Source organism: Paracoccidioides lutzii, assembly GCF_000150705.2.
Source record: "Paracoccidioides lutzii Pb01 unplaced genomic scaffold supercont2.4, whole genome shotgun sequence".
Classification (NCBI taxonomy): Eukaryota; Fungi; Ascomycota; class Eurotiomycetes; order Onygenales; family Ajellomycetaceae; genus Paracoccidioides; species Paracoccidioides lutzii.
The window spans coordinates 1,381,227-1,405,165 of record NW_015440950.1 but is presented as its reverse complement, the minus strand read 5'-3'; the positions used below and the strand labels follow the sequence as shown (position 1 = coordinate 1,405,165).

At 41.0% G+C, this 23,939-nt stretch overlaps 5 protein-coding genes across 5 annotated transcripts; 3 read left to right on the top strand and 2 right to left on the bottom strand.

Moving 5' to 3' along the window:
* Positions 1 to 3,881: 3,881 nt before the first annotated feature.
* On the top strand, positions 3,882 to 5,984 carry PAAG_02199 (hypothetical protein; the record flags this gene model as incomplete). The annotated part of the gene is made up of 1 exon (XM_015844568.1): positions 3,882 to 5,984. The coding sequence occupies one exon, from the start codon at positions 3,882 to 3,884 to the stop codon at positions 5,982 to 5,984; it is 2,103 nt and encodes a 700-aa protein (XP_015701572.1).
* A 686-nt stretch (positions 5,985 to 6,670) lies between these two features.
* Positions 6,671 to 8,452, bottom strand: PAAG_02198 (hypothetical protein; the record flags this gene model as incomplete). Its single annotated transcript, XM_015844567.1, has 1 exon — positions 6,671 to 8,452. One exon carries the CDS (start codon positions 8,450 to 8,452, stop codon positions 6,671 to 6,673), a length of 1,782 nt encoding a protein of 593 aa, XP_015701571.1.
* A 315-nt stretch (positions 8,453 to 8,767) lies between these two features.
* PAAG_02197 (DNA-directed RNA polymerase I subunit RPA1) lies at positions 8,768 to 14,031 on the top strand (the record flags this gene model as incomplete). The annotated part of the gene is made up of 4 exons (XM_002796263.2): positions 8,768 to 8,952; positions 9,027 to 9,506; positions 9,558 to 12,354; positions 12,418 to 14,031. The coding sequence occupies 4 exons, from the start codon at positions 8,768 to 8,770 to the stop codon at positions 14,029 to 14,031; spliced, it is 5,076 nt and encodes a 1,691-aa protein (XP_002796309.1).
* A 458-nt stretch (positions 14,032 to 14,489) lies between these two features.
* On the bottom strand, positions 14,490 to 17,056 carry PAAG_02196 (DNA repair helicase RAD3; the record flags this gene model as incomplete). Its single annotated transcript, XM_002796262.1, has 4 exons — positions 14,490 to 16,292; positions 16,348 to 16,464; positions 16,510 to 16,966; positions 17,040 to 17,056. The coding sequence occupies 4 exons, from the start codon at positions 17,054 to 17,056 to the stop codon at positions 14,490 to 14,492; spliced, it is 2,394 nt and encodes a 797-aa protein (XP_002796308.1).
* Positions 17,057 to 17,505: 449 nt separating this feature from the next.
* On the top strand, positions 17,506 to 22,777 carry PAAG_02195 (hypothetical protein; the record flags this gene model as incomplete). Its single annotated transcript, XM_015844566.1, has 8 exons — positions 17,506 to 17,817; positions 17,882 to 18,275; positions 18,333 to 20,052; positions 20,108 to 20,949; positions 21,000 to 21,413; positions 21,468 to 21,841; positions 21,898 to 22,197; positions 22,253 to 22,777. The coding sequence occupies 8 exons, from the start codon at positions 17,506 to 17,508 to the stop codon at positions 22,775 to 22,777; spliced, it is 4,881 nt and encodes a 1,626-aa protein (XP_015701570.1).
* Between the last annotated feature and the right edge of the window lie 1,162 nt (positions 22,778 to 23,939).

The window sequence follows — 23,939 nt, the reverse complement described above, 5'->3', positions numbered from 1 at the left end:
TAAAAGAGAGCTTTGATAGAGACTTTGAAGTTAAGAATTTATCTTTAGAAAGCTTGTTCTTCTGAGTCTTATAGTCTACATTAAAGTATGTGAAGCTTTAGTGAACATCACATCAGATGTTAGAGCACTTCTTACATTTTTAACTTTTCTTTTAGAGTACTGTTAATATATTATCATGTGAATCTTTTCTATAAATAGTATTCTTTTATTGTGTAGTTGCACTTACTAATATAATAGTCTTTGAAATATTGCTCTTCATAATATTCAGTTTCATGATAAAAGTATTATAGAAGAGATCTTACAGCTTGACTATATATCTCTCAAATTCTACATAAAAAAAGAATAAAATCTTATTAAATAGATATATTTTTTACTGATAATTACTATATTTCTCAAGAAGATAATTTTTAATTGACTGAAGAATAAACATAAAGTCATAAATAATTTAATCTTCAAATTATCTCAATATCTGATACTTCAACTCATAGTCCTAGCTTGCTTTATCTAAGTCAATGATCTTAGCATAAATTCAGTTATAAAATTCATCTCAAATAATTAGTATCTTCAGTTTGATATAATATTATTATCATTTCTATTGTAGTTTTAATATTAAAATGTGTTGCTGCTTCAAAAATCTTGTATTCATCATCATTCTCAAAGTAATATCATTGATAGGTATAAAAGACAAGGTTTGAGAAAATAAAATCTTCTAGTTCTTTGAGACTTTTTACCTTAAACTCATTTGAGAGTTTTTAAATTAATACAGGATAAGGTTTGAAAAAATTGAGATTGACACTAATAGTATGATCTGTTCACTCTGTTTCACACTGCTTGCTTTTAGAGATTTGAAGATCTGCACTAATAGTGTTAACTTATTATTGTAGTTTAAGAGTTTTTTTGTATATCTTTTGCTGTTTTTGCTCTTGTTGAACTATCTGAATCTTTTTATCAACTAATATAAAAGGTGCTTCTGTGTTTCTTTTTGAAGTCAGACTTGATAATTATTCATAGTAGGTTTCTTTTACATATACTTCTTTATTGAATATTGCGTATGAAGTGTTAATTCATAGATTATATTTTGAACTTATTTTTATAAACTTAACAAATAATCTTTTTTAGAGTGATTAGAAACTATGAGAATACTAAGGTGAATGAACTAAGTGTCAAAAGAAAGTATGAGAAGCTCTATAATTAAAATCATAAAAGAATAGATATATAGATACTGCAAGTGTGCTATGAAGAGAAGAGAATAGTAATGAATAAAATGTATGTGTAGAATTGAATAGTAGCTAATCACTGAATCTTTTAAAGAAATTTTAAAAATTCAAAATAATTATATATATAAATAAATAGTAATAGATTTTATCTCTAATATTTTATAAAATAGAGAATTAGCAATACAGTGATTTGAATCTTTATGAAGTATTGATTCTATTCTTCAGAAAGTGCTGATGCTAAAGAATTAATTTTTGAGAAGTGTTGATCTGTGCTGATTTTGAATTATAAGTTTTGAGATGATACTGATTCTTAAGAAAATGCTGATTCTAAAGTGCTTTAATAAGCAATATAAAGATAAGTGCTTTAGTAAGCAGTATGATAAGTAGTATGAGGGCAAAAAGCTAGTATAAAGAGTTTTAATATCACATAAGCTGTCAGCTTCTCTATATAAAGAAGTAGTTACTCTTTCTATGAATTTAAGATTATTTTTTTATGATATAATATAGTTTTATTTTACAATAATTAGGTTTAAATATATTATTAGTATAGTATTTTCTTATTAATTTTGAAATTCTTAGTAATTATAATATATTTTTCAATCTTTTATAACTTTAAATCTATAATTATAAGTTGAATTGAATTATTATTGACTATTATAAAGTATTGTGAAATGAAGAATTGAATTTAATTTTAATAAAAATCGCAGCTTATTTAGTAGTCTGATTTATTTAATAATTGATTATATTAGATAATCAATTTATAATTTTTTCTAGTAAATTTAATAACTTTAATATTAATACTTTTATTTTTATAATATTATTTAAATTTTTTATAACTTTCTTTTATTTTTAACACAACTTCTTTAATATCTTCTAATTATCAAGCTTTGATGAATGACTGTTATTTTGTATATATTAGATGTAAATATGATCTCTTTCTTATATACTATTCTTTAGAATATTTATTGATAATGTTTATAAGTTATAATAATTACAGCAGTTTTTGAGAGCTTATTATGCAAAAGAATCACTGTATTAATTATTATAATACTATCTTTATAGAGCTTTTTTAGCTTAATTTAAATATATTTAAAGTTTTTAATATTTTTTATAGTTATTAATTTGTATTTATATTAATTGAATTGATATACAGTTAAAAGAATATATCAGATCAAGAAGCCTGAAAATAGATATAGATAAACTCATAAAAGTTGTTTTAAACTTATATAATTTATTAAGAATGATAAATAAATTAAATGAAATTAAATTTATTACTTTTTATTCTCTTTTAATCATATGAACTCTAAATATCATCTTTCATATATAGATGATAAAATAAAAAAATTTAACTTTTATAAACTTCTCATAATCATATTTTATTACTTTTTCAACTGTCAATAAATGATAATACTTGAATATATAAAAAATTCATATATTATTCAGAGACTATAATAAATAATTTATATAGAAAATAAGATAAAAATAAATAATATTATTTTTATTATAATAATTTATGAACTTTTATATATAATAAAAGTTAAAATTATTTAATAGAAACTAATTATGAGATTCTTTGATATAATTCTTTATAAAATAATAGAAATATTAAATTTATTAAAAAATAATTTGATTATTATTATAGTTAGTGTCTGGTATGCTTATTATGATATTTTTTTCAATCTCATTGATTCAGTATTTATGTAGCTACTTTATAATAAGAATATATAAAGAAGAGATGATAAAATCATTCATTAAGACTGATTCAATAATTATAATATTTTTTCTATTATTTGAGCTTTTAACATAAGTCTATATTTGAGAATCTTGTGTCACTATGTTACTATTCACTGATCTTGTTCAATTTCTATTCTGAACTCTATTTCATTGAAATTATAGATATAATTGAGTTGAATATCAAACTTATTCACTTTTTTTAAAATAATTCAATCAATCAAGTATAAATAACAGCTTGTGAACTTGCTTTCTTGCTATGTCAATAATCTTCTATCATCATATATTGTATTCAGAATGACATTTGATAAATCTTTTAATTTAATATTTTTTAATCTTAAATGAAAAATTAATAAAATTTTTATGACTTTCTATAAGTATAAATCAAGCAGCATTAAGTATTATCAATTGATTGAGAAATAGATTTATTTTATCTAGTGTTTTTATATACTGACAGAGGGCTTTTTTTCTGGCCAGAAGATAGTAATAAGTTAGCAGGAGTTCTTTTGATGTAAGAGAGACAGTTATGAAATTAATTGATCAAATATAAGTAAGAAATATTGAATTCTCTCATCAATATATTAATATTAGAATTTTCAACATCAGCTATGGATTCTAGAGCTTCTGTGATCTTATTCTCTATTAAAATATATGAAGAAGTCATTGTGTTGACTGGTTATTGAATTTTGAAGATGGAATAAAATATCTAAAAAAATATTTCATGTTGAGGTGGCGGACCCTCGTATGCGAGTGTCTGACTGGAGGTTGATTATGAAATCAACCACTAGGGCCCGGTTAGTTAATTCTAATGTATCTACAAATATTCAGCACTAATTTGCAAAAAGAACAACTACTTGCTCCATGCAGCTTAACTCTAACGACGACTTCCACAACGTCAGCTTTTCTATCTGTTACGGTTGACAAGTTTAAGTAATGACAGATATGCCGTCTACGGGCCAGCCAATGCCCGGAGATATTATGGACCCTCCTGCAAAACGGCCATGTCTTGAACCAGTATCGAATGACTTCGAGCTTGGAGAAACGCTTGTGGATGATGGAAGCGATTTCTACAACACTCCTCTGAATGCAGGTTCACCGGTCAATAATGCTCAGAGCTGGGGCGCCGAAGATAGTAACACTACTGTCGCGCCTACACCGCTGAAACCTGCACCGACAATACCTGGACTCGTCTTCTTGAATAGGGACAATGCAACTGTGGCGCCCCAAGGGATTGGGTCTACGGATCGTGGCGGTATCGTCAAATCGACATGTTCTGGGGTTAAGCCCGCTGAAACTTCGCGCGAATGTAATCAACGAATTACACCACCGGATGATGTAAAAATGGGAGATACAAGCCCTGTTGTGCAGCACCATGAAGGAGAAGTACAAGATCAGAATCATACTTTTTCGGAAGAATCCAAGCCCAATGCCGTCGCTGCCATTTTGACGACAGATAGTGAGCCAATATCACCAACGCAGAACGGAGTATCCGGAGGGTTATCTGGAGGTGCTCCAAGAAACACAGGAGGTGCGGAAATTGGCCCCGACAATAGCGAAAATCCCGAGTGGGAGATGGACTCTTCACCTTATGAATCTTCTTCCTCATCCTCGTCTTCTGATGGTAGCGATGATGAAGACAGCAGCGAGGAGTATGACTTACTAGACCCAGAGGAACAAGCCCGGATACTAATGGCGACAGAGGGCGCTTCGGACGATGAAGGAGATGGAAAACATAAAGGAAGACAAGTTAGGACAGCAAATGAGAAGCCGGAAGAAATCGTACCTAAACCTGACATTACCGTCACTCCCGATATGAAGGTAGAAGTCCTTGGGAACGTGGAAACAATTGTGGAAAATGTGGTCGTTATCAAAGCAAATATTTCTGGAGAATATCAAGTGCTGGAGAGCGGTTCGGTCCTTTGCCTTGCTAATCTAAGTGTCATTGGTGTAGTATCCGAAATCTTAGGAAGAGTAGAGCAGCCATTATACACAGTTCGATTCCCGAATGAGGAATCGATAAAGGCGGCAAATCTGGAGCGCGGTTCGCCTGTTTTTTACGTTATGGATCATTCTACATTTGTGTTCACACAGCCTCTAAAGGGACTTAAGGGTAGTGATGCTTCTAATTTCCATGATGAAGAGGTTGGAGATGAGGAAATCGAGTTTTCAGACGATGAGGCGGAAGCTGAGTACAAGCGACTACTGAAGCAAAAGCGTCAACAGAAGAAGGATGGGCGACGTGATGCAAATGGACATGGAAAGCTGAGAAGAGATCTCCCCGGTCCATCGGAACTTAGAAACTCGGAGTTAAACTACGACGATGTTGGTGCAGAAGAAGGCTATACCCCTTTGTCTCGGCCGAATAGTTACCACAAAATGATAGGTTATGGTGAAAGACCTCTAGAGGAATCTCAACCACGTAAGCAATTTGCGGAGAGGGCCTCCAGGGGAGGCGGAGGCAGAGGGGTTGATCGTGGAGGGCGAGGACGCGGGAGAGGCGGGGGCCACCAGAAGCACAGAGATGATCGCCACCAACAACAGTCGCGGCCACAACCGCAGTCAGAGAAACAACTGCAACAAGAACCATCGCAAAGCAACTACCCTCCGCAATCTGCTGAGTTCCATCCTCCACAAACTTCACATCAACCGCAGAATCCCTACCAGCAGCAAGCTCCCTACAATCTACCTTTCTACCCCCCTTATCAATATCAACAACCAAACCACACTCCTCAGATGTACAACACCAACCAAACATTTTTTCCTTTCCACTCTCCGCCAGCTCAGCAATCGCTTTCATTCCAGTCTTCACAACAAGCCCAAACCTCACCTTTTCCACCACCAGGTTCCCATATAAACCCGGCCTTCTTCCCCAATTTCCAGCAGCAGCAGCAGCAGCAGCAGCAGCAAAACCAACCACCAACCCAACAAGGTGCATACTCAGCTCAAGTATCCTCAAATCAATCCTCAGCTGACACCTTCGCTGCCGCACAGGCTCAGTTGGATCTGTTAAGGAGGTTGAGAACGGGTGGCTCTTGAATGATGGGCATACTGAAACGCAAACTTTCCATCTTTCGTGAGATTTGAATACCTCTTCTACATATCCGAAACTACGTAACTCACGTGCTTTCCTGAATCCTTCCTTGTATAGAATTCTTTAATGTATGGTATACATTCATTCCATCTATGTTGTTCCATCCACACTTAATTGTGGTTAATATTAGGATTTAATCTTGGGGGAAGATTGGATATTCATGCTCGGGGGAGAGATTTTGCCCATTTTTTTGGCCCTGGATTGTTTCTTCCTGCTCTGCTTTGTTCCTTTGTTTGGTGGGATGTTAGGATACAAGCGCATTCCATTCTCTACATCTGGGATATACGGGGGTTTTTTCAAAATTTGGGTTATGGACAAAAGCGATGGTTGATTTTATTTTGCTTGAATTGTAGGTTGATTGATGGCTTCATTGATTCTACTATGACCTACGTATATAACAATCGTTGATGTTGGAGACGACTGGTTGGTTTTAGCACTGAATATTCTGCTGTGTCCACACTTGAAATATTAACATGTTTTCATTATTTAACCCTTTCTGAGGTTGTAAAAGGTTGGCCTGGGCGAGCTCGAGAGCTCCTATTTGAAATCTGAAGACCATGGTACCGCAAAGCTGCTTAAGAATTTACATGTCTTGGAAACAAATTATAATAAAACAAGGATCCTAGATTCATCATGTCGTCCCAGCTTTCAGACTCTTCGCCAATGTCCAAAAGTTCTCTAGTTTAACCCGCGTTAATGCATCTTTCGCAGCAGCGTCTGTTTCACACACACGCGCCCCGAGCCACTTTCTAAATGCTCGAGTTTTTTCTTCCCCTTCCCAAACTAGCGAACAGGTGTTTTGGCTCAAATCCTTCAGTTCCCCCGTTTTCTCATCCTCCGCAGCAAGCCACGAAGCCAGCGCTTCACGATCGTTGTTTGGATGTGTATTTTCAGACCAGTCAATGCGATTTAACATGAGCTTCTTGTAGGCAGTTATAGAATGATGGCCGCCCTCGACAATCACGAGGTTGAACTTTGGATGCATAATGCACACTCCTGACAGGTTCTGTTGTTCTGCATTTTTACTGACTTTAAACCGGTGTCGGCCGTTGGCAAGACTGTCTATTTTATACACCGACATATATATACCCTTTGCTGCGTCATGAACCTGTTGTGTGGCGAGTTTCTCATGCCGTTGTTCCTTCGTCAGCTTGCGTGACTCGTTGGCTGACACATGTTTGTCAAATCGTTCGGCGATTTCCCGATTGACGCGAGCTTCGACGGCAGTTGGATCCTTGACGGCTTCCTCACCAAGAACACGCATAAGATTTGATTTTTTGACCTTTGGTGGTGGAGCTGGCTCTAGTCCCAATCTAATTTTGGCTTGTTGCTCTTTAAGGTCTGCCATCCGTCGCTGTCGACGGATTTTGGCTTGCTCTTTTGCCGTAAGGAACATTGGCTTTGGTGCTGGAATGTTTTTATCCTGTGGAGGGTCGAGGAGTACTGGGTGTTGAATATATATAGAGATTACAGTGTCTGGAGTATCAACTTTGAGGTTTTGTGGATCATCAATAACGGAATAATCCGAACCATTGACCAAGCCTTCATCCCACCATTCGATCGCGGGAGGAGCAGGAACTAAAAATGCTTTCTCTGCATCCAAGTCTTCATCTACACCCGCTTGGCGTGCGCGTTCGGCAATTTTCTTTTTCATAATCTCGAGCTGAGCTAGACGTCGAAGCGCTGCTGCTTGTTGAATATATTTCCCTTTTTGGTTAAATACTAACTGTCGTGACTGACGAGGTCTCGCCATAGCACTTTTCGCGCCAAGGTTGGGATCAAAATATGGGTTGTTCTTCGTTTCTTCTAGTGAGGGCGCGGTCAGGTCGAGTTGTGCTTTTTGTTTGCCAGACTTGAATGAAGGGACCGGCGACTCTGTTCGACGATTTGCCATGGTAGTCGCAAACTTAGGCTGCATTGCTTGTTTGCCTTTCGACGATTTCGAATCTTGAGTAGTGTCACCTAGTAGAGCGGGATGCAGACCAACGTCTAAGCCACCTTTTGCCCGGGATAACCCATCATCAAGAACTGGAGGCATAAATGTAGACGGAGTAGGCGTTCGTTGTTGGGCTGTAGAATTTACCCTTCCCGTAGCTGCTGCTACCCTTGCTTTCATTTGCTCCAGTCTCGAAAGCGCTGGGCTAACTACGCCAGATGACGAAGTCGTTGGTGAAGCTGACTGTGTCGCTGTTATGGGAGTGCCTCCTCCTCTCTTGGCTTGCATTTTCGCTCGAGCAGCCTCTGCCTTTGCACACGCCTCAGCCACCATCCTATCAATTTCTTCCTTGCTAATGCCCCCTTTGCTGCCGTTACCGGGCATAGGGGAGCCATTGTTGGAGCGCGATCGTTTCTGCAGATTGCTTTCATCGTTTTCGGGGTGCGGTCGCTTCAGCACATTGCCTGCGTCCGCCATGACTAAAATACTGGGTAACTCAGTCACGAAAAGGGATTTATCGACGAGTTGGAACAACAGTGGACCCTTAGTAGATGTGTGAGAGAGTAGCTGATGTTGTACAGTTGCTCGGAGTGGTGGAGGCTGAGATTGTGATGTTGGCAGGAACAAGTGAAGTTAAAAGCGGTCAGCCGCAGCAGAAAAAGAGTGCGTCTCAAAATTAATTCGCTCCAAGACGTAGCAGTAACACATCTTCAACGGTTGACGCAGTCAACTCCTGACACTGCTCAACAGTTGACTGCCAAGCAATTCCAGTCTCAGAAATATTGTGAGGCGATGTCAAGTTTCGCGCGGCCCGTTTGTTCGTCGATTGGGGAGATTGATTTCGGAGTGCTCTCCGATGAGGAGATTAAAACAATTTCTATTAAGCGGATCTACAACACTCCTGCTCTCGATTCACTGAATAATCCTGTACCTGGAGGGTTGTATGACCCAGCTCTTGGAGCATGGGGAGACCATGTGTATGCAGTCGCTCCGTTTTGTTTTTCTTTTCCTCATGCTCTCCTGTGTTAGGTTGTTGACTGAAAGCTTTTAGATGTACAACATGCCGACTTAATTCATGGTCCTGCAATGGCCATTCCGGACATATAGAACTCCCTGTTCATGTCTACAACGTTACTTTCTTTGATCAACTCTTTCGCCTTCTTAGAGCTCAATGTGTCTATTGCCATCGGTTTCGGATGTCTAGAGTTGATATCAAGTCTTATGCTTGCAAAATGCGACTTCTACAATATGGCTTGATTGAGGAAGCTGCGGCTATTGATGGCATGGGGTCTCGAAGTAAAGGCAACCCCGTATCGGGATCAGAAGATAGCGAGGACGAAGACGAGGAGGATTTTATCAGACGTCAGGATGCATATGTTAAACGGTGTATCTACAACGTGAAAATGAGAAACAAAGATCAGAACTTTTTGTATGGCGTGAAGAATCCCGTTGCTATAGAACGGCGGAGGGATATTGTGAGAGCGTTTCTTAAGGATATCACAGCTGTCAAGAAATGTGCTTCCTGCAGCGGGTAAGTAATAATGTTCTGGCAGTCATTCTCTTAACTAATCCATGTATTTAGCATTTCGCCTCCGTTTCGCAGAGACAAGTACTCGAAGATATTTAAAATGCCATTGCCACAGAAGGCCAAAATTGCTATGACCGAAGCCGGATTTCATATCCCTAATCCGTTATTGCTCATGAAGGAAGCAAATGACCTGTCCAAAAAGCACGGCAATTCTTACATGAATGGTTTCCCAGATGATGATAATGCCAGCGTTTCTACCGATTCTCATGGTGCAGAACAGCAGATCACTATGGGCAATGCTGTGTTGGCACAGGTTGAAGAGAGGGGATCTCGAAACAAGCCTAGTGACCAGGGTGCGCAGCAATTCATGCCATCCCCAGAAGTGTATGCATCGCTGCGACTTCTTTTTGAAAGGGAACAAGAAGTTTTAAATCTGGTTTACGACTCACGCCCTAGATCAAAGCATCGCCCACGCGTCAGTCCGGATCTATTCTTCATCAAGACCATTCTTGTGCCACCAAACAAATATCGACCAATAGCGGCTAGTGGATCGAGCGACATCATCGAGGCGCAACAGAACACTTCATTCACTAGGATTCTCAAACTCTGCGACCAAATAAATCAAATCAGCAGAGAACGACAGGGTGATAGCACTGAGTCATCTACCAGACTACGAGATTACAGGGATCTCCTTCAGACAATTGTACAGCTCCAGGATGCGGTAAACAGCCTCATAGATCGCGATAAAAATCCGAACCAAGGCGCCGCGGCCATGCAAAATGAGGACGGTATCAAGCAGAGGTTAGAAAAAAAGGATGGATTGTTTCGAAAAAACATGATGGGAAAACGAGTCAACTTTGCTGCAAGAAGCGTTATATCTCCCGACCCTAATATTGAAACAAATGAAATCGGAGTTCCTCTTGTTTTTGCGAAGAAACTCACCTATCCGGAACCTGTTACAAACCATAATTATAGGGAACTCAAACAAGCTGTAATAAATGGACCTGACATATACCCTGGCGCTGCTGCTGTTGAGAACGAGATCGGTCAGGTAGTGAGTCTGAAATTTAAAGGTGTTGATGAACGAATAGCCATCGCAAATATGTTGCTCTCTCCGTCAAACTTCAAGATAAAACGATCAAGAAACAAAAAGGTCTATCGGCATTTGACCACTGGTGATATTGTTCTTATGAATCGGCAACCAACCCTCCACAAACCTTCTATAATGGGCCATCGTGCTCGAGTACTTACCGGTGAGAGAACAATCAGGATGCATTATGCAAACTGTAATACCTATAACGCGGATTTCGACGGTGACGAGATGAACTTGCACTTCCCCCAGAATGAAATCGCAAGAGCGGAGGCGATGCAACTAGCCGATACTGATCATCAATACCTGTCAGCTACCTCTGGAAAACCACTTAGAGGTTTGATCCAGGATCATATTTCAATGGGAGTATGGTTTACAAGTCGCGATACATTTTTTGATAAAGAAGACTACCATCAACTCTTATACAGTTGCTTGCGACCTGAGAACTCCCACACCGTTATAGAAAAGATTGTGCTTATGGAACCGGCAATTCAACGACCACAGAAGCTTTGGACCGGAAAGCAAATCATTTCCACGATCATGCTGAATATTACACCAATAAAATTCCACGGTTTGAATCTGACGGGGAAATCTTCCACTCGAGGAGATTGCTGGGGAAAGGGTTCAGAGGAAGGGCAAGTTATTTTTCAAGATGGCGAGCTTCTCTGTGGTATCCTCGACAAGGCTCAACTTGGTCCAAGCCCAAGCGGCCTCATCCATTCCGTTCACGAACTTTATGGGCACGTTGTTGCCGGCAAATTGATAGGTATCATAGGTCGTTTATTGACGAAATTTTTACACATGCGAGCTTTCACCTGCGGTATGGATGATCTTCGCCTAACCAAGAAAGGAGACGAGGATCGGAAAATGATACTGCAAGAAGCCGAAAGCTTAGGTCGTCAAATTGCATTGAAATATGTTACTCTGGATATAAATCCAGTCGATGATGAAGAGGCCGAACTTAAACGACGCCTGGAAGATGCGCTCCGTGATGATGAGAAGCAAGCTGGATTAGACGCTGTTTGCAGCTCACAAGCGGCCACTGTCTCTTCTGAAATTTCTGCTGCTTGCCTTCCGCTTGGGCTTGAGAAGCCGTTCCCGTGGAACCAAATGCAAGCCATGACAACATCTGGAGCTAAGGGAACAGTGGTCAATGCAAATCTAATTTCTTGCAATTTAGGCCAGCAGATTCTCGAAGGCCGCAGGGTGCCTGTGATGATCAGCGGGAAAACTTTGCCATCTTTCAAACCGTTTGAGACTAGTCTCATGGCTGGAGGTTATATTTCTGGTCGCTTCCTGACAGGAATAAAACCCCAGGAGTATTATTTCCACGCCATGGCTGGTAGAGAAGGTCTTATCGATACTGCTGTTAAGACATCAAGGTCCGGATATCTCCAGCGGTGCTTGATTAAGGGAATGGAAGGATTGAAGGCAGAATACGACAACTCTGTACGCGAAACCTCAGATGGATCGGTTATCCAGTTTCTTTACGGCGAAGATGGTCTTGAAATTACCAAGCAGAAACATCTGCAGGATTTCTCTTTTTTGGCTCAGAACTATTGGACTGTCCTCGAAGAGCTCAATGGTTCTGACGAGTTCACTAGAATCGGTAGTGATGCTGCAGCAGAATGGAATCGAAATGCCATCAAAAAATTTAGAAAGACTCGCAAATTGGACTGTATAGACCCTGCACTGTCCATCTTCGTTCCTGGATCTTGCTACGGCAGTACCTCAGAAACCTTCGCGATGGCGTTGAGAAAGGTAAATAATCAGTCGTACAACGGTTTAATTTGAATCTCATAGACTGACATGTACCATTACTAGTATCAAAAAGAAAACCCCGATAAGCAACTGAGGGAGAAGGGTAAGGTTGAGGATGGGATTTCCAAAGGTAGTTTCGCCAAAGTGATGAATATGAAATATATGAGATCGGTCGTGGAACCGGGTGAATCCGTTGGCATTGTTGCTGGACAGTCTATTGGTGAGCCGTCTACCCAGATGACGCTCAACACTTTCCATCTGGCCGGGCACTCGACGAAAAATGTGACACTTGGTATTCCCCGGCTACGTGAAATTGTTATGACAGCGAGTAGTCAAATCCTTACACCAACAATGACTGCTATCTTTCATCGGAGTCTTTCGGAACGGGATGGAAGAATGTTCGCCAAAGGGATCAGCAGGCTGTCTCTTGCGGAAGTTGTTGACTCTCTCAGAGTCCATGAGCGTATCTCGTCTGGATCAGGACGTGCGAAGGCAAAGATCTATGACTTGGAAATAGATTTTTTTCCTCCTGAAGAGTACACTGAAGAATATGCCATCCAAATTGAAGACATTCTTAAGACACTTCAGAATACTTTTGTGCCCCGTCTTGTTAAATTAACACGGGCAGAGTTGAAGAGACGGACAGCTGAAAAATCTCTATCAACCTTCTCTGCTGCTCAACCTGACATCGGTGTCTCCGCTAGAGTTATGGAAGAGCCTACGAGACGGTTTGGGCGTGAAGCCAGAGACGCTGACGCAGATACTAATGACGACGATGATGCGGAGGACCAAGACGATGCGAAAAGGGCTATGGCACACATGAATCGTTCGAATCAAGTTTCTTACGAAGCCCCCGACGAAGGAGAGGAAGACATTATCCGTGGACAGGATTCCCAGGAGTTGGATTCTGATGAGGAGACCGACGGGGACCGCCAGGGTGCTGCAGCTGCCCGGGAGGATGTCGACATGGAAGACGCAGATGGCGACTCCGACTTAGAAAAGATTCAAAAAAGCAAAAAGAGCGAGGACACTGTCATCAGCAAGTATTCTGAAGTTACCAAGTTCAAATTCAGCCTAAAGAATGGTAAATCCTGCCACATTCAGCTACAGTACGATATCTCAATACCCAAGCTTCTGCTCCTTCCACTCGTCGAAGGCGCTGCCAGAGCTTCTTTGATTCAGAACATCCCCAGGCTTGGGATCTGTACTTACGTCGAGACCGACAAAGATAATCCAGCCCACGTCATCACCGACGGCGTCAATTTGTTAGCCATGCGAGAGTACCAACATATTGTCAACCCTCACACTCTATACACCAATTCAATCGCCGACATGCTAGTCTGGTACGGAGTCGAGGCTGCACGTGCATCTATCATTCGTGAAATGGCTACAGTTTTCAACAGCCATAGTATCTCAGTCGATAACCGGCATTTGAATCTTATTGGTGATGTTATGACTCACGCTGGTGGCTTCCGCGCATTTAACCGCATGGGACTGGTCAAGGATAACACCTCGCCGTTGATGAAGATGAGTTTCGAAACTACTGTTGGATTTTTGAGAGATGCGGTGCTTGAGAGGGATTGGGATAACCTCAATGGCCCCAGTGGTAGGATTGTCATGGGACGTGTTGGAACTGTTGGCACTGGTGCCTTTGATGTACTTGCCCCTGTTGGCTGAAAGTGGCTATGCAAGACCGTTGCGATGCAAGCCCTCGTTGGTTTATTACACATGTGATTGTCTGGAAATTTGAAATAGGTCTTGTATTCTTTGTTAGCGTATATGGCGTGTTTCTGAGGTTGATTTTGTTATCGCGATATATTTGGCAAGGAAAAGTTCTACGAGAATCGGCACACTTATACTAGCAGAGCCGAACATTCTAAGATTTATTTAATATTTAGACATAAAGAGGGCGTAATTCAAATAATACAGGTATTTCGGACCTCACAGCTAGATTCCAATATAACGCCAACCAAACCCGATGGTATCTCCCACTAATGCAGTCCTTGACCTTTAAACCCATGACGACGATGTATTTAACACACACACTTACCAAAACAAAAAAAAAAAAAAAAAAAAAAAAATAGAAGAAGGAAAAGAAAAGATAAAAAAGGGAAGTAAAAAAAATCCAATTCACGTCAGGCATCAAGCATCATAAGTTCTTCATCAATATTTTCGTCGAATTCATCCATAGCGATCACTCTTCCATTTCGATTCTGATTTCCGTTAGTCACCTCTTCCAGGTTATTGGCTATCGCTTCACTGTATCGTTTGCTTTCCTCCTCCCTTTGTTTCTTCACATAACGCTCGAGATCAGCTATACTCCAAGTCGAAATCCCTTCCTGATCTTTTGACTTGAACGGCTGTGCCATAGTCCTGAGGAAGCTCTTCGCTGTTGCCATCGCCATATCAGTACTCAAATTCGTCTCACTTTCGAGCATGGCCTGGCTTATCCATTTGGGGAGCTGTGCACGCTTCTTTTGAAAACGGCGATCCGCGAGCACCATGACTCCATAGTCGTCCTTGCCACGAAGGACCCGTCCAAGACACTGCGCAGCATGGCGCATGGCATCGAAGGAAAGAAAATCGTTTTCACGAATCCGGTAATTCTCACGTAAAAATTCCAATCGAGCTTTGAGGATGCGAGATTCGGTATACTGGAAAGGTACTCCAATACAAATCACCGTGCGACCATAGTGATGATCAAAATCGATTCCTTCAGAAACTTTACCACGGGCCACACAAAGTAGAATTGCGCCTCGACCATTGCAACATGCAGTTCGGTAAGTTTCGAGGGCAAGGGAAGATTCCTGGGAATCGGGAGTTTCCACTAAAATTAACTTGTAATTCCATATAGAATCCAATATACCCATACCTTGCCACATGCTGATAATGGATTCCATGTAGAGATAAGACGGGAAAAAGACGACAATTCCATCTGGCGTTATACGAGAAAATTCGAGTAACAAGTTTCCATAGTTTCGCACTACACCTGGGTCATTCCGAATTTGAAATGAGGAGGATATCTGTGCTTGATCAGATCCACGTGTAACGATCATTGGAAGGAATGACCGGCGAGCAAGTGTCATACTGTACGACTCTTGTAGCACGGTTGTGAAGCCAAGCATCTTAGGATACATTTCCAGGGGAGAAAGTGTTCCGGAAGTGATGATGACTGAGCTAAACCTGTCAAAAACTGGCTTTATGGCGATGGCAGCATCCAGGCATGTAAAATGGAGTATAGGGTTCGGAACGGTTGCGGTATCCGATTCGAAGGGTTCAAGGATAAGAAGAAAGCCCTTCTCATATGTAGCTGCCAGAGTAGCGAACGCAGCAACCTGCTGGAGAGGCTGGTAGTCTTCAAGGTTCATAAGTTCCAGTGTCCGGACGAGAGATGTCAGACGTTCCGCACAAAATCGTAGAGGTTTTCTCTCAATGAAGGTCAAATCCTTCAAGTGAGCCAAGAAAGAAGGAGGTGTTTCGGATATGGTATGGGTGACTTTCATTCGAGTTTTTAAATACTCGATGAATCGTTTTAGAAAAGCTACAAAGTGTTCTGCTCTGCGAATATTTCCCGGAACGGCTTCTTTCAGAAGGTCGTCGGGTAGTGCAGGATTGGCCATGAGTTGTTCTTCTTGACGAGCTTCATCAGCTTCCCTCAGGCCTTCAACTAACTTCTGGTATTCGTTCTGTAACTTCTCTGCATCCAAGCTCTTCATTTCATCAATTCTACGTTCAAGGTTGTTTGCCCCACGACTAGCTTTTCGTAACGAATCTTCTGTCAAATCAATACTCAAAGATTCGATACAGACGTTGTCAATATTATGGGCTTCATCGAAGACAACGATACTGTCTTTTGACAATTCTTGCGAAACTCTTTCGGCGATCTTTGGGTCGAGAAGATAGTGATAGGAGTATATTATGACGTTACAAAACGGCATCTGCGGGAAGTTAGCAAACCCCGCACTCCATACAAATATGCTGAAGTGATCATACCATACGACGGACGGAGAAATAGGGGCACTGCTTATGTTGTTCTCCGTATTTAAGCATATCGTCAAGTGTAAAAACGCCAGGCGGGACAAGATTACTTGGTTCAAGCAGATCAAGATTCTAGATGGGTGAGCATAGATAAAATTATGGTGAGGAGTAACAAACCTCATGATATATGCACAACTCAACATCCTCTCCCCTTTCCTTCTTCTCTTTTACAAAGCCTGCTGTCATGCTTCGGCATCGAGCGTCTACAATTGTCCCGCTCTTCTCTCGTTTCACAGAGGGATGAAGACATAAATTCTTTCGACTTGTAAGACCAAGACCTCGAAAGTCTTCAGTATATCCCAGCTGCTGAGCACGATATTTCATAAGAGCTTTTAACTCCGCCAAAGCCTTTTCGATCTCGGACATTGTCCGAGAGCAATATATGAGTTTTCGTTGCTCGGGTTTATGCTGCTGGTATGCAATAATCAAGGAAAGAAGTGAGACAGTTTTGCCAGTGCCTGACGGCATCTCCAGAACGCAGTGCCCACCGGCATCCAGCGTCTTTTTGAGATCGCACATGTACGCATATTGTTCAGGATATATGCGAGGGTATGGGAATAGAACAGGCAGGTCACTACCACAAAATTTGAGTTAGCGGTCATGGACAAATTCCCAGGTTCCACAAATAGGGAATTTGACCATCATACTCAATAAAGAACTTCATATTGAACGCAGGAGGCTTTTCCCCTTCAAAATGACCACCTCCCTGGCGCCCGATGAGAGATAGCAACAACAGGATACGGTGACAGCGAACCTCTGCCAAGGAATTATCGCGGAATGAGGCTCAAACGCGTTACAAATCCGGAGAATGGTTAACTAGTGCGACGCCAGGTCACGGGACTTCAGCCAGCTCACAGATATGAATTTTATTTGTGAGGCAAAGAGCCCAAGACCAAGACGGCAAGGCAACGAACAACGACTCCGGGCGCAGATGTTGATACTGCCAATGATAAAGAGGCTGGTTTCGTTTATCATCATCCCTGTTGCGGATGGAGTCACACGCTCCTTTGTGAATCCATGGCTTTCTATTCTATTCTTTAGATAGGGTGTGGGGTTGTATATTTTGAAATATTCTTTTCTCACTACGTCCCTGTCGACCAGCCTACCAGCATCATGAGTAAAAAAGCCAAGTCCCAAGCATCGAGCAGCAGGGCTGCGTCTGGGGCATTTGCGAGCTCTGTGGGCGCATTTGGAGGATTCTCAAACAATTTTGCATCCCAAGGAAGCTTATTTTTCTCTTTGTCATACGTCGCGGAGCCGCCAGATCTTTCTAAAATATCTCAGTCGCAAGTGGTAGTTTCATTCAAAAATCTTCTGAAGAGGGATACTACCACAAAGACGAAGGCGCTGGAGGAATTACATGAATTCCTACGTGCGCAAGGTACTGAGAGTGGTAGTTTAGAAGATGGTCTCATAGAAGCTTGGGTATGTTTTCTCTCCTATTGGAAACAATTGACCATGTAGTAATGATAGGCTGTCTTATGAATAGATGAAAATATATCCACGTATGTCAATAGATATTTCTCGCAGGGTTCGACAACTAGCCCATATCCTTCAAGGTTGCATTGTGTCGTTATCGGGGAGGAGGATAGCTCCTTATATCCCAAAGGTAGTTGGTGCATGGCTTGCCGGTCTCTACGACAGTGATAAATTGGCATCCAAAGCGGCTCAAGAGTCCATCGTTAGAGCCTTCCCAACTGAAGAAAAAAGGCAAAGCCTGTGGAAGATCTACCAATCTTCAATTTTCGCGTTTGTTATAGATGCCGTTCTCGAACAAACCCCTCAGACTCTGAGTGATGAGCGAACAGTTAGACCCGATGAGGCCGAAGCAAAGCATGCCCGAGTCGTCGCCACAGCTTTACGTGTGCTCAACCAACTATTAGGTGAGTTGGAATTTTTCTTTTGATCTTGCACAAATGGTAGAACTGAATATGTAACAGCTAGATCTACTTCCGTTCAACTTGAAAAGGACTCCGGTTCCATAACAACTCTTATTGGCAGCAAATCGCTTTGGCTGTTCTCATGCCATGAAGATCCTTTTGTCCGCCGATCTATATACGAGCTTCTCCATACTTTGCTTTCTATGGAGAGAAATTTAATCGATTGGAAAACAATCAGCACTTGTTTTCTCTCGAAAGCACTCCCGAAAAGTCAACTAGGGTCTGCCTTTGACTTCTCCAATGTCCTGTTAAGCTTGACCACGGAACACTCGCAGATATGGACAGCTGACTATTCTGGCAAAACCTCCGCTGTAAAACGACTTTATCAGTATATTAGAAAGGGATCAGAAGGGGCTGATGTTGCTTATTGGCAAAACCTACATCTTATTTTAAAGTCTATCCCCTCTGAAGTCTTAATAACGAAGCCTGTGAGTGACGATAGCACGGTGCAAGATGCAACCCGTTTAGTAGAAGCTATCCACGACTCTATTCTAGGTCGTGAAGAACAAAGAGGTAATCTTGGTGCTGCCTGGTCATGCTTTATCGACACAACTTTGTGGATGTCATCCTTTATCTCGAATAAAACAACTCGCCACAGATTCCTTCAAACTCAGATTTCACCTCTTTTGGAACAGTACATAATTGCTCAGCCTGATAAAAGCCAATGGACACTGCAAGGGAAATTTGGTCCGGATTTATGTGTAAAGTCGTTTGATGCGCTGGCTGAACAAACTGGCACGGAAGTTCTTCGCGATCTCTGGATAAATATCTCCGAGAGAGTAATCCAAGCTATCAAATTATCCTCTCCTGAAAGGTCTAGCGGGTTCAAAGAGTCCCAAGATTCAATCTGTGCTCAAGCAATTCGCTTTTTTGATCTGGAAGCACAGGTGTTAGCTCGGGTATCCGACCGCGCCCATCTATCATTCATCTCGAACATTTTCGAAGACACAACCATGCCATTGCTACAAGCTTCGTTGGAGCTTTTGAGGTATCGAAATGGAAAACCATACGGTGCCGCTGCGATGATTGATGAAGCCATTGCCAGAGTCCCTCAAATAGCCACTCAAGTTGAAGAACTGGGAGCGTTTCTCAGCGAAGATGTCCCCAAACTTTTGTTTTCGCCCTCAGCGAATCGCCTTGTTTCCACCTTATTTGGGTGTCGTGGCAAACAAGGGTTTGACGATGGCATCAAAAATGTCATTGAGACGTTCCTCGAGGCAGATCTTGGAAATTCAACGTTCCCTGGACTCCAAAAACTATTCTCCTGCATTACTCTCCCAGATGCTGAAGCACACCCAAATATGGAACTCTTAATCATGAAAGATTTAAACAGAGCATTGAATACTACGCGAGAAGCCTGGATGGACATTATTATTTTGACGAATAACCGAGCCCTACAAAGTGGAATCGCTTATCGGATTTTAAATTCACTCATTGATAGTCTGTCTTCCGATAGCAATATTCGGGAAGGCCTTTATGGCCTCTTTCAGATATCCTTGGAGAGTCCAGAGGTTATTGGATCGTTTGTAAACAGTCAAGATGGCTTGCGACTGGTCTCTAGGATATTGTATATCGCAGAGTCCTCAACGGACGAAGTTTCTAAACTTGCCGACTCCCTACAGAAACATATCAAGGATATAATAAACGGAGAGAGTAGCACCCGGTCGTCTGTCGAAATTGTCCAGCAGAATTTTAGTAACGTGGGGAAAGAATCGTTGTCGTAAGTAAGCCCATCGAGATTGGAGAGGAAATTTCCTTACTAACAACGTATTTAGCATTGACGCCTTGGTTAGTATTGCGGAGGAGGTCCTTTCGAAGACGCCTATAGAAGACAAGCCGCGAATATTGTCCCGTTTATTGCCCACTCGAGATCAATGGAATCAAGCGTTGGATCCATTCCTTCGAAAACCCTTGAGGACGTCTGCGTCTATAATCAATGCGCTTGCAGGGGCAGTATTTTTGGCGAATAAATATTTGCCTCGCGGCCTTTTAGATGAACTTAATTCGGTTCCTTTTGACGTCTACCACTTCTCTTCTGCTTTCCGACTTACATTCTACGTTACAAAAGTACTTTCATCAACCAGTGTGGAGTATGTGGAGCAAGGCCTCCGCGAAGTATTGTTTTTCTATTTTCCTCTTGCGGTCCAATTAGTTGATGATGACGTGAGCTTGGAGGGTTCAAAGGGCTTACTTGACCTTGATGTATCAGACATTCGGGATGAATGTGCAGATCTAGTTTCAGAAGCTCGCCTTATAGTTAAGGACTGGATTCAGTCTGCAACGTTTACGATGGACCAGGAGGAATCCAGTGCACCAAATATTTTTGTTCTCTGGGAACAGAAGTTCAAATTGCTGCAAGGCGATTCCCCAAAATCATACAACCTAGCGGAAACATTCGCCAAAGTTATCACGGAAAGTGACTCATTAAAAACGGTCCAATCTGCCGAATCTTATCTCCAACTGGCAAAACAAACGGACGGATCTTCAAACCCATTTGTTTTGCCTTCAGTGGTAGCCGCGTTCAAAAATTCCATAGCAACCACTCCATCGGGTATTCGATTGTGCAATGAATTAATTTCTGAAGTCACTGGGTTTAAACTTGAGAATCCACTTGAAGGTAAGGTTCACTGTTTCATATAGTAATTATAGACTGCTAATGCTATTCAGGTCTTCGAAAAATCGTAACCCTCAACCTTCTCCTTCAAGAAGAAAATAATATTTCACGGAACGTCCCGAAACCCAGGCTTGTGTTTCTGGTACAACACTTGGTCAATTACTTGGACTCAGAACCCCGATTACAAAGTCTGGATTCGGAAATACTCAAATTGCTTGTTAATATTTTGCCGTTGATAAAGGATATATACGGCTCTCACTGGTCGAGTATACTTGAATTTCTACGGGTTGTGTGGAACGAGATTGAAATAGTCGACGAATCCCTTCCTGTTTTACACTCTTCGCTAAGGCTTTTTGCCTGCTTAAAGTTGCTGGCGACAAGCAAAAGCAACGATGAATTGGTAGATGCTTGGATCGCCTCTTTGAAAACTCATTCACCAGCATTAATCAATTTGCTCGCGGAGTTTGGTGAGATTTCTTATTCTTTCAAGTTTTTTTTATTTATATTAACATTACGTATAGATTCCTCGTTGAACTACGATCAGCCCCTCAACATTACGGCAAATATCCTTTCTCGACAAATCTCAGGTTTACCCATCGACCATGTCGAAGACATTAACAACCTTTTCCCCATTCTCTCGGCTCCTAATAGAAGCATCCAACATGCTGCCTACGATATTCTACATCGGGCGATCCCGAAATTGCAGGAGGCTGTGATCTTGAACGTTGCATTGTCTCATTCTGTCGCCAGTCTCCCGGATGAATTGATTTCCCTCCTCTTGGAGGCCCCTACAATGGATGTTATAAGTGGGATAATAGTCAATGACAATGTATGGATTGGGCTTCGATGTTACCTGTTAAGCTGGAAGACTGTTTTCGATTATTTAAATAACGCCGTAAGCCGACCCTAATAAAAGCTCCATGACTTGAAAAAGTCTGATCCGTTTTTTAGTCGTCATCCGTCCGAGAGAACTACGTGGCTAATATTAAAGAAAACGACTGTCTGAACCCGCTTCTCGAATTTATGTTTGATTTCCTGCAGCATCCGCATGGAAAGATGGTTGACGCATCGAAACTTGATGTTCGGTCTTTTAGCCTTGACGAACCTGAGCCAGCTCAGAGGGAAACGCAGTACCTGCTTATACACCTGTACTACTTATGTCTGAAGTATCTACCTAATTTAACAAAAGCTTGGTGGATTGACAGCAAAAAGCGCGTCAAAGGACAGGTTGAGGCATGGACAGAAAAACATGTAAGTTCTGGATATTCTGCATACATATTGATAAATCCAGCTAATTCGATTCTAGATATCGCCCCTTGTTATTGAGGATTCGCTCCTTGGCGTCAGCGATTGGGTTTCGACCCAAGACTTTACGACTGAGGAGCAACCGCTCCAGGTGAAAGTTTCTCATAGAACTGCCGAAATCGTCGCAAGCATTGACGTGGAAGAAGATTCTCCCCCAACTTCGATTGCAATTTCTCTTCCGCCTGCATACCCGTTACAACAAGCTGTTGTGGAAGGCCGGCACCGTGTAGCGGTCGACGAAAGGAAATGGAGGAGCTGGCTTCTAACGATCCAAGGCGTTATCATGTTCTCCAACGGCAGTCTTATCGATGGCCTTCTTGCATTCCGCAAGAATGTCCAAGGTGCACTGAAGGGTCAGAGCGAATGTGCGATCTGTTATTCGGTCATCTCAGCCAACATGCAGACGCCGAATAAGAGGTGTGCAACATGCAAGAATACTTTCCATTCCGATTGTTTGTTCCGTTGGTTTAAGAGCAGCAATGCAAGCAGCTGTCCCCTTTGCCGGAATAACTTTCCTTACTCATGAATTTTCATGTGCTACATTGTCGGTATTTTGGTATTAGCATGGATAGAGAGGTTTTGGAAACGGTTGGAATTAATCGCCGGGTTTGTCAAGAATAATTTATGAAGCGTAGGGAGAAAATAAGTATTAGTTTGAGAGCGCAAGGGCTCTTTCCTTTTCCACGCTAGCCCTATTTGGGCCACACTAGTTTCATTTAGGCCTAGCTCCTACCATCCACGCTGGCTTATCTTCGCTGCTTTCTCCAGAGAGAAGCTTTCATTAATTAGTTATCATACACGTAATCCACCCCAAGCGAACCACCAAAATCATTATATTTCAACTAGTTAGAATTTAACCTGAAATATCCATATCAACAATGCCTTATTAAATTAAATTAATTTACACTAGAATTGAGGCATCTTGTTCTCTTATGATCAGGGAAATTGCAATTGCTGCATCATTGTGGAACTCCTGAGCATGATTGAAGTTCTGCAAATAGAGGCATAAAAATTTGAATAACTGATTGTTCAATAGGCATAGAAGCTAAAATAGCAAGCTGAGTAGCTTTCTGTCTGATTAAATCTCCTTCTTGTTGAATTCTTCAGGCAGACCTCTTGCATTTTTGCTTCTCTTTCTCATTTGCATTGAATATATCTTGATATTACTTCTTTATAATAATGATGTTGATTATTCTGTATTTATAAATCTTGATAATTTGATTAAAATCTTTGACTAAATCCTGAGATTACTCTCTATTCATAAAGCTTTTGATCTTCTTGATCTGTCATTGCAATTTCTATCAATTGCTAGATGTTTAAAGCATTGAGAATGAGATTGAATTACTTGATCTGCTGGCTAAAAAGATAGAGATTCAGAGTTGAATATCTAGCTGCTGAATGACTCAATCTGATTCAAATGATATTATATCAGTAGCTCTGAAGCTGCTTTGAATGGTTTGAGCTTTAAAAGCTTTTATATATACTGTAGAGTAGATATCTAGAAAGTCTATCTTTTTAATAATATTGAATTCAAATCATATTTACTATTCAATAAAACTGCTATATATATATTTCAAAACTATAAAAACTCTTATATTTAATAACTGTAAGAGATATGAGAAATATGCTAGTATACAGAGAGGAATAATCTTATTCTTCTTGTAGATGTAGTCAAATTCTGAGATAAG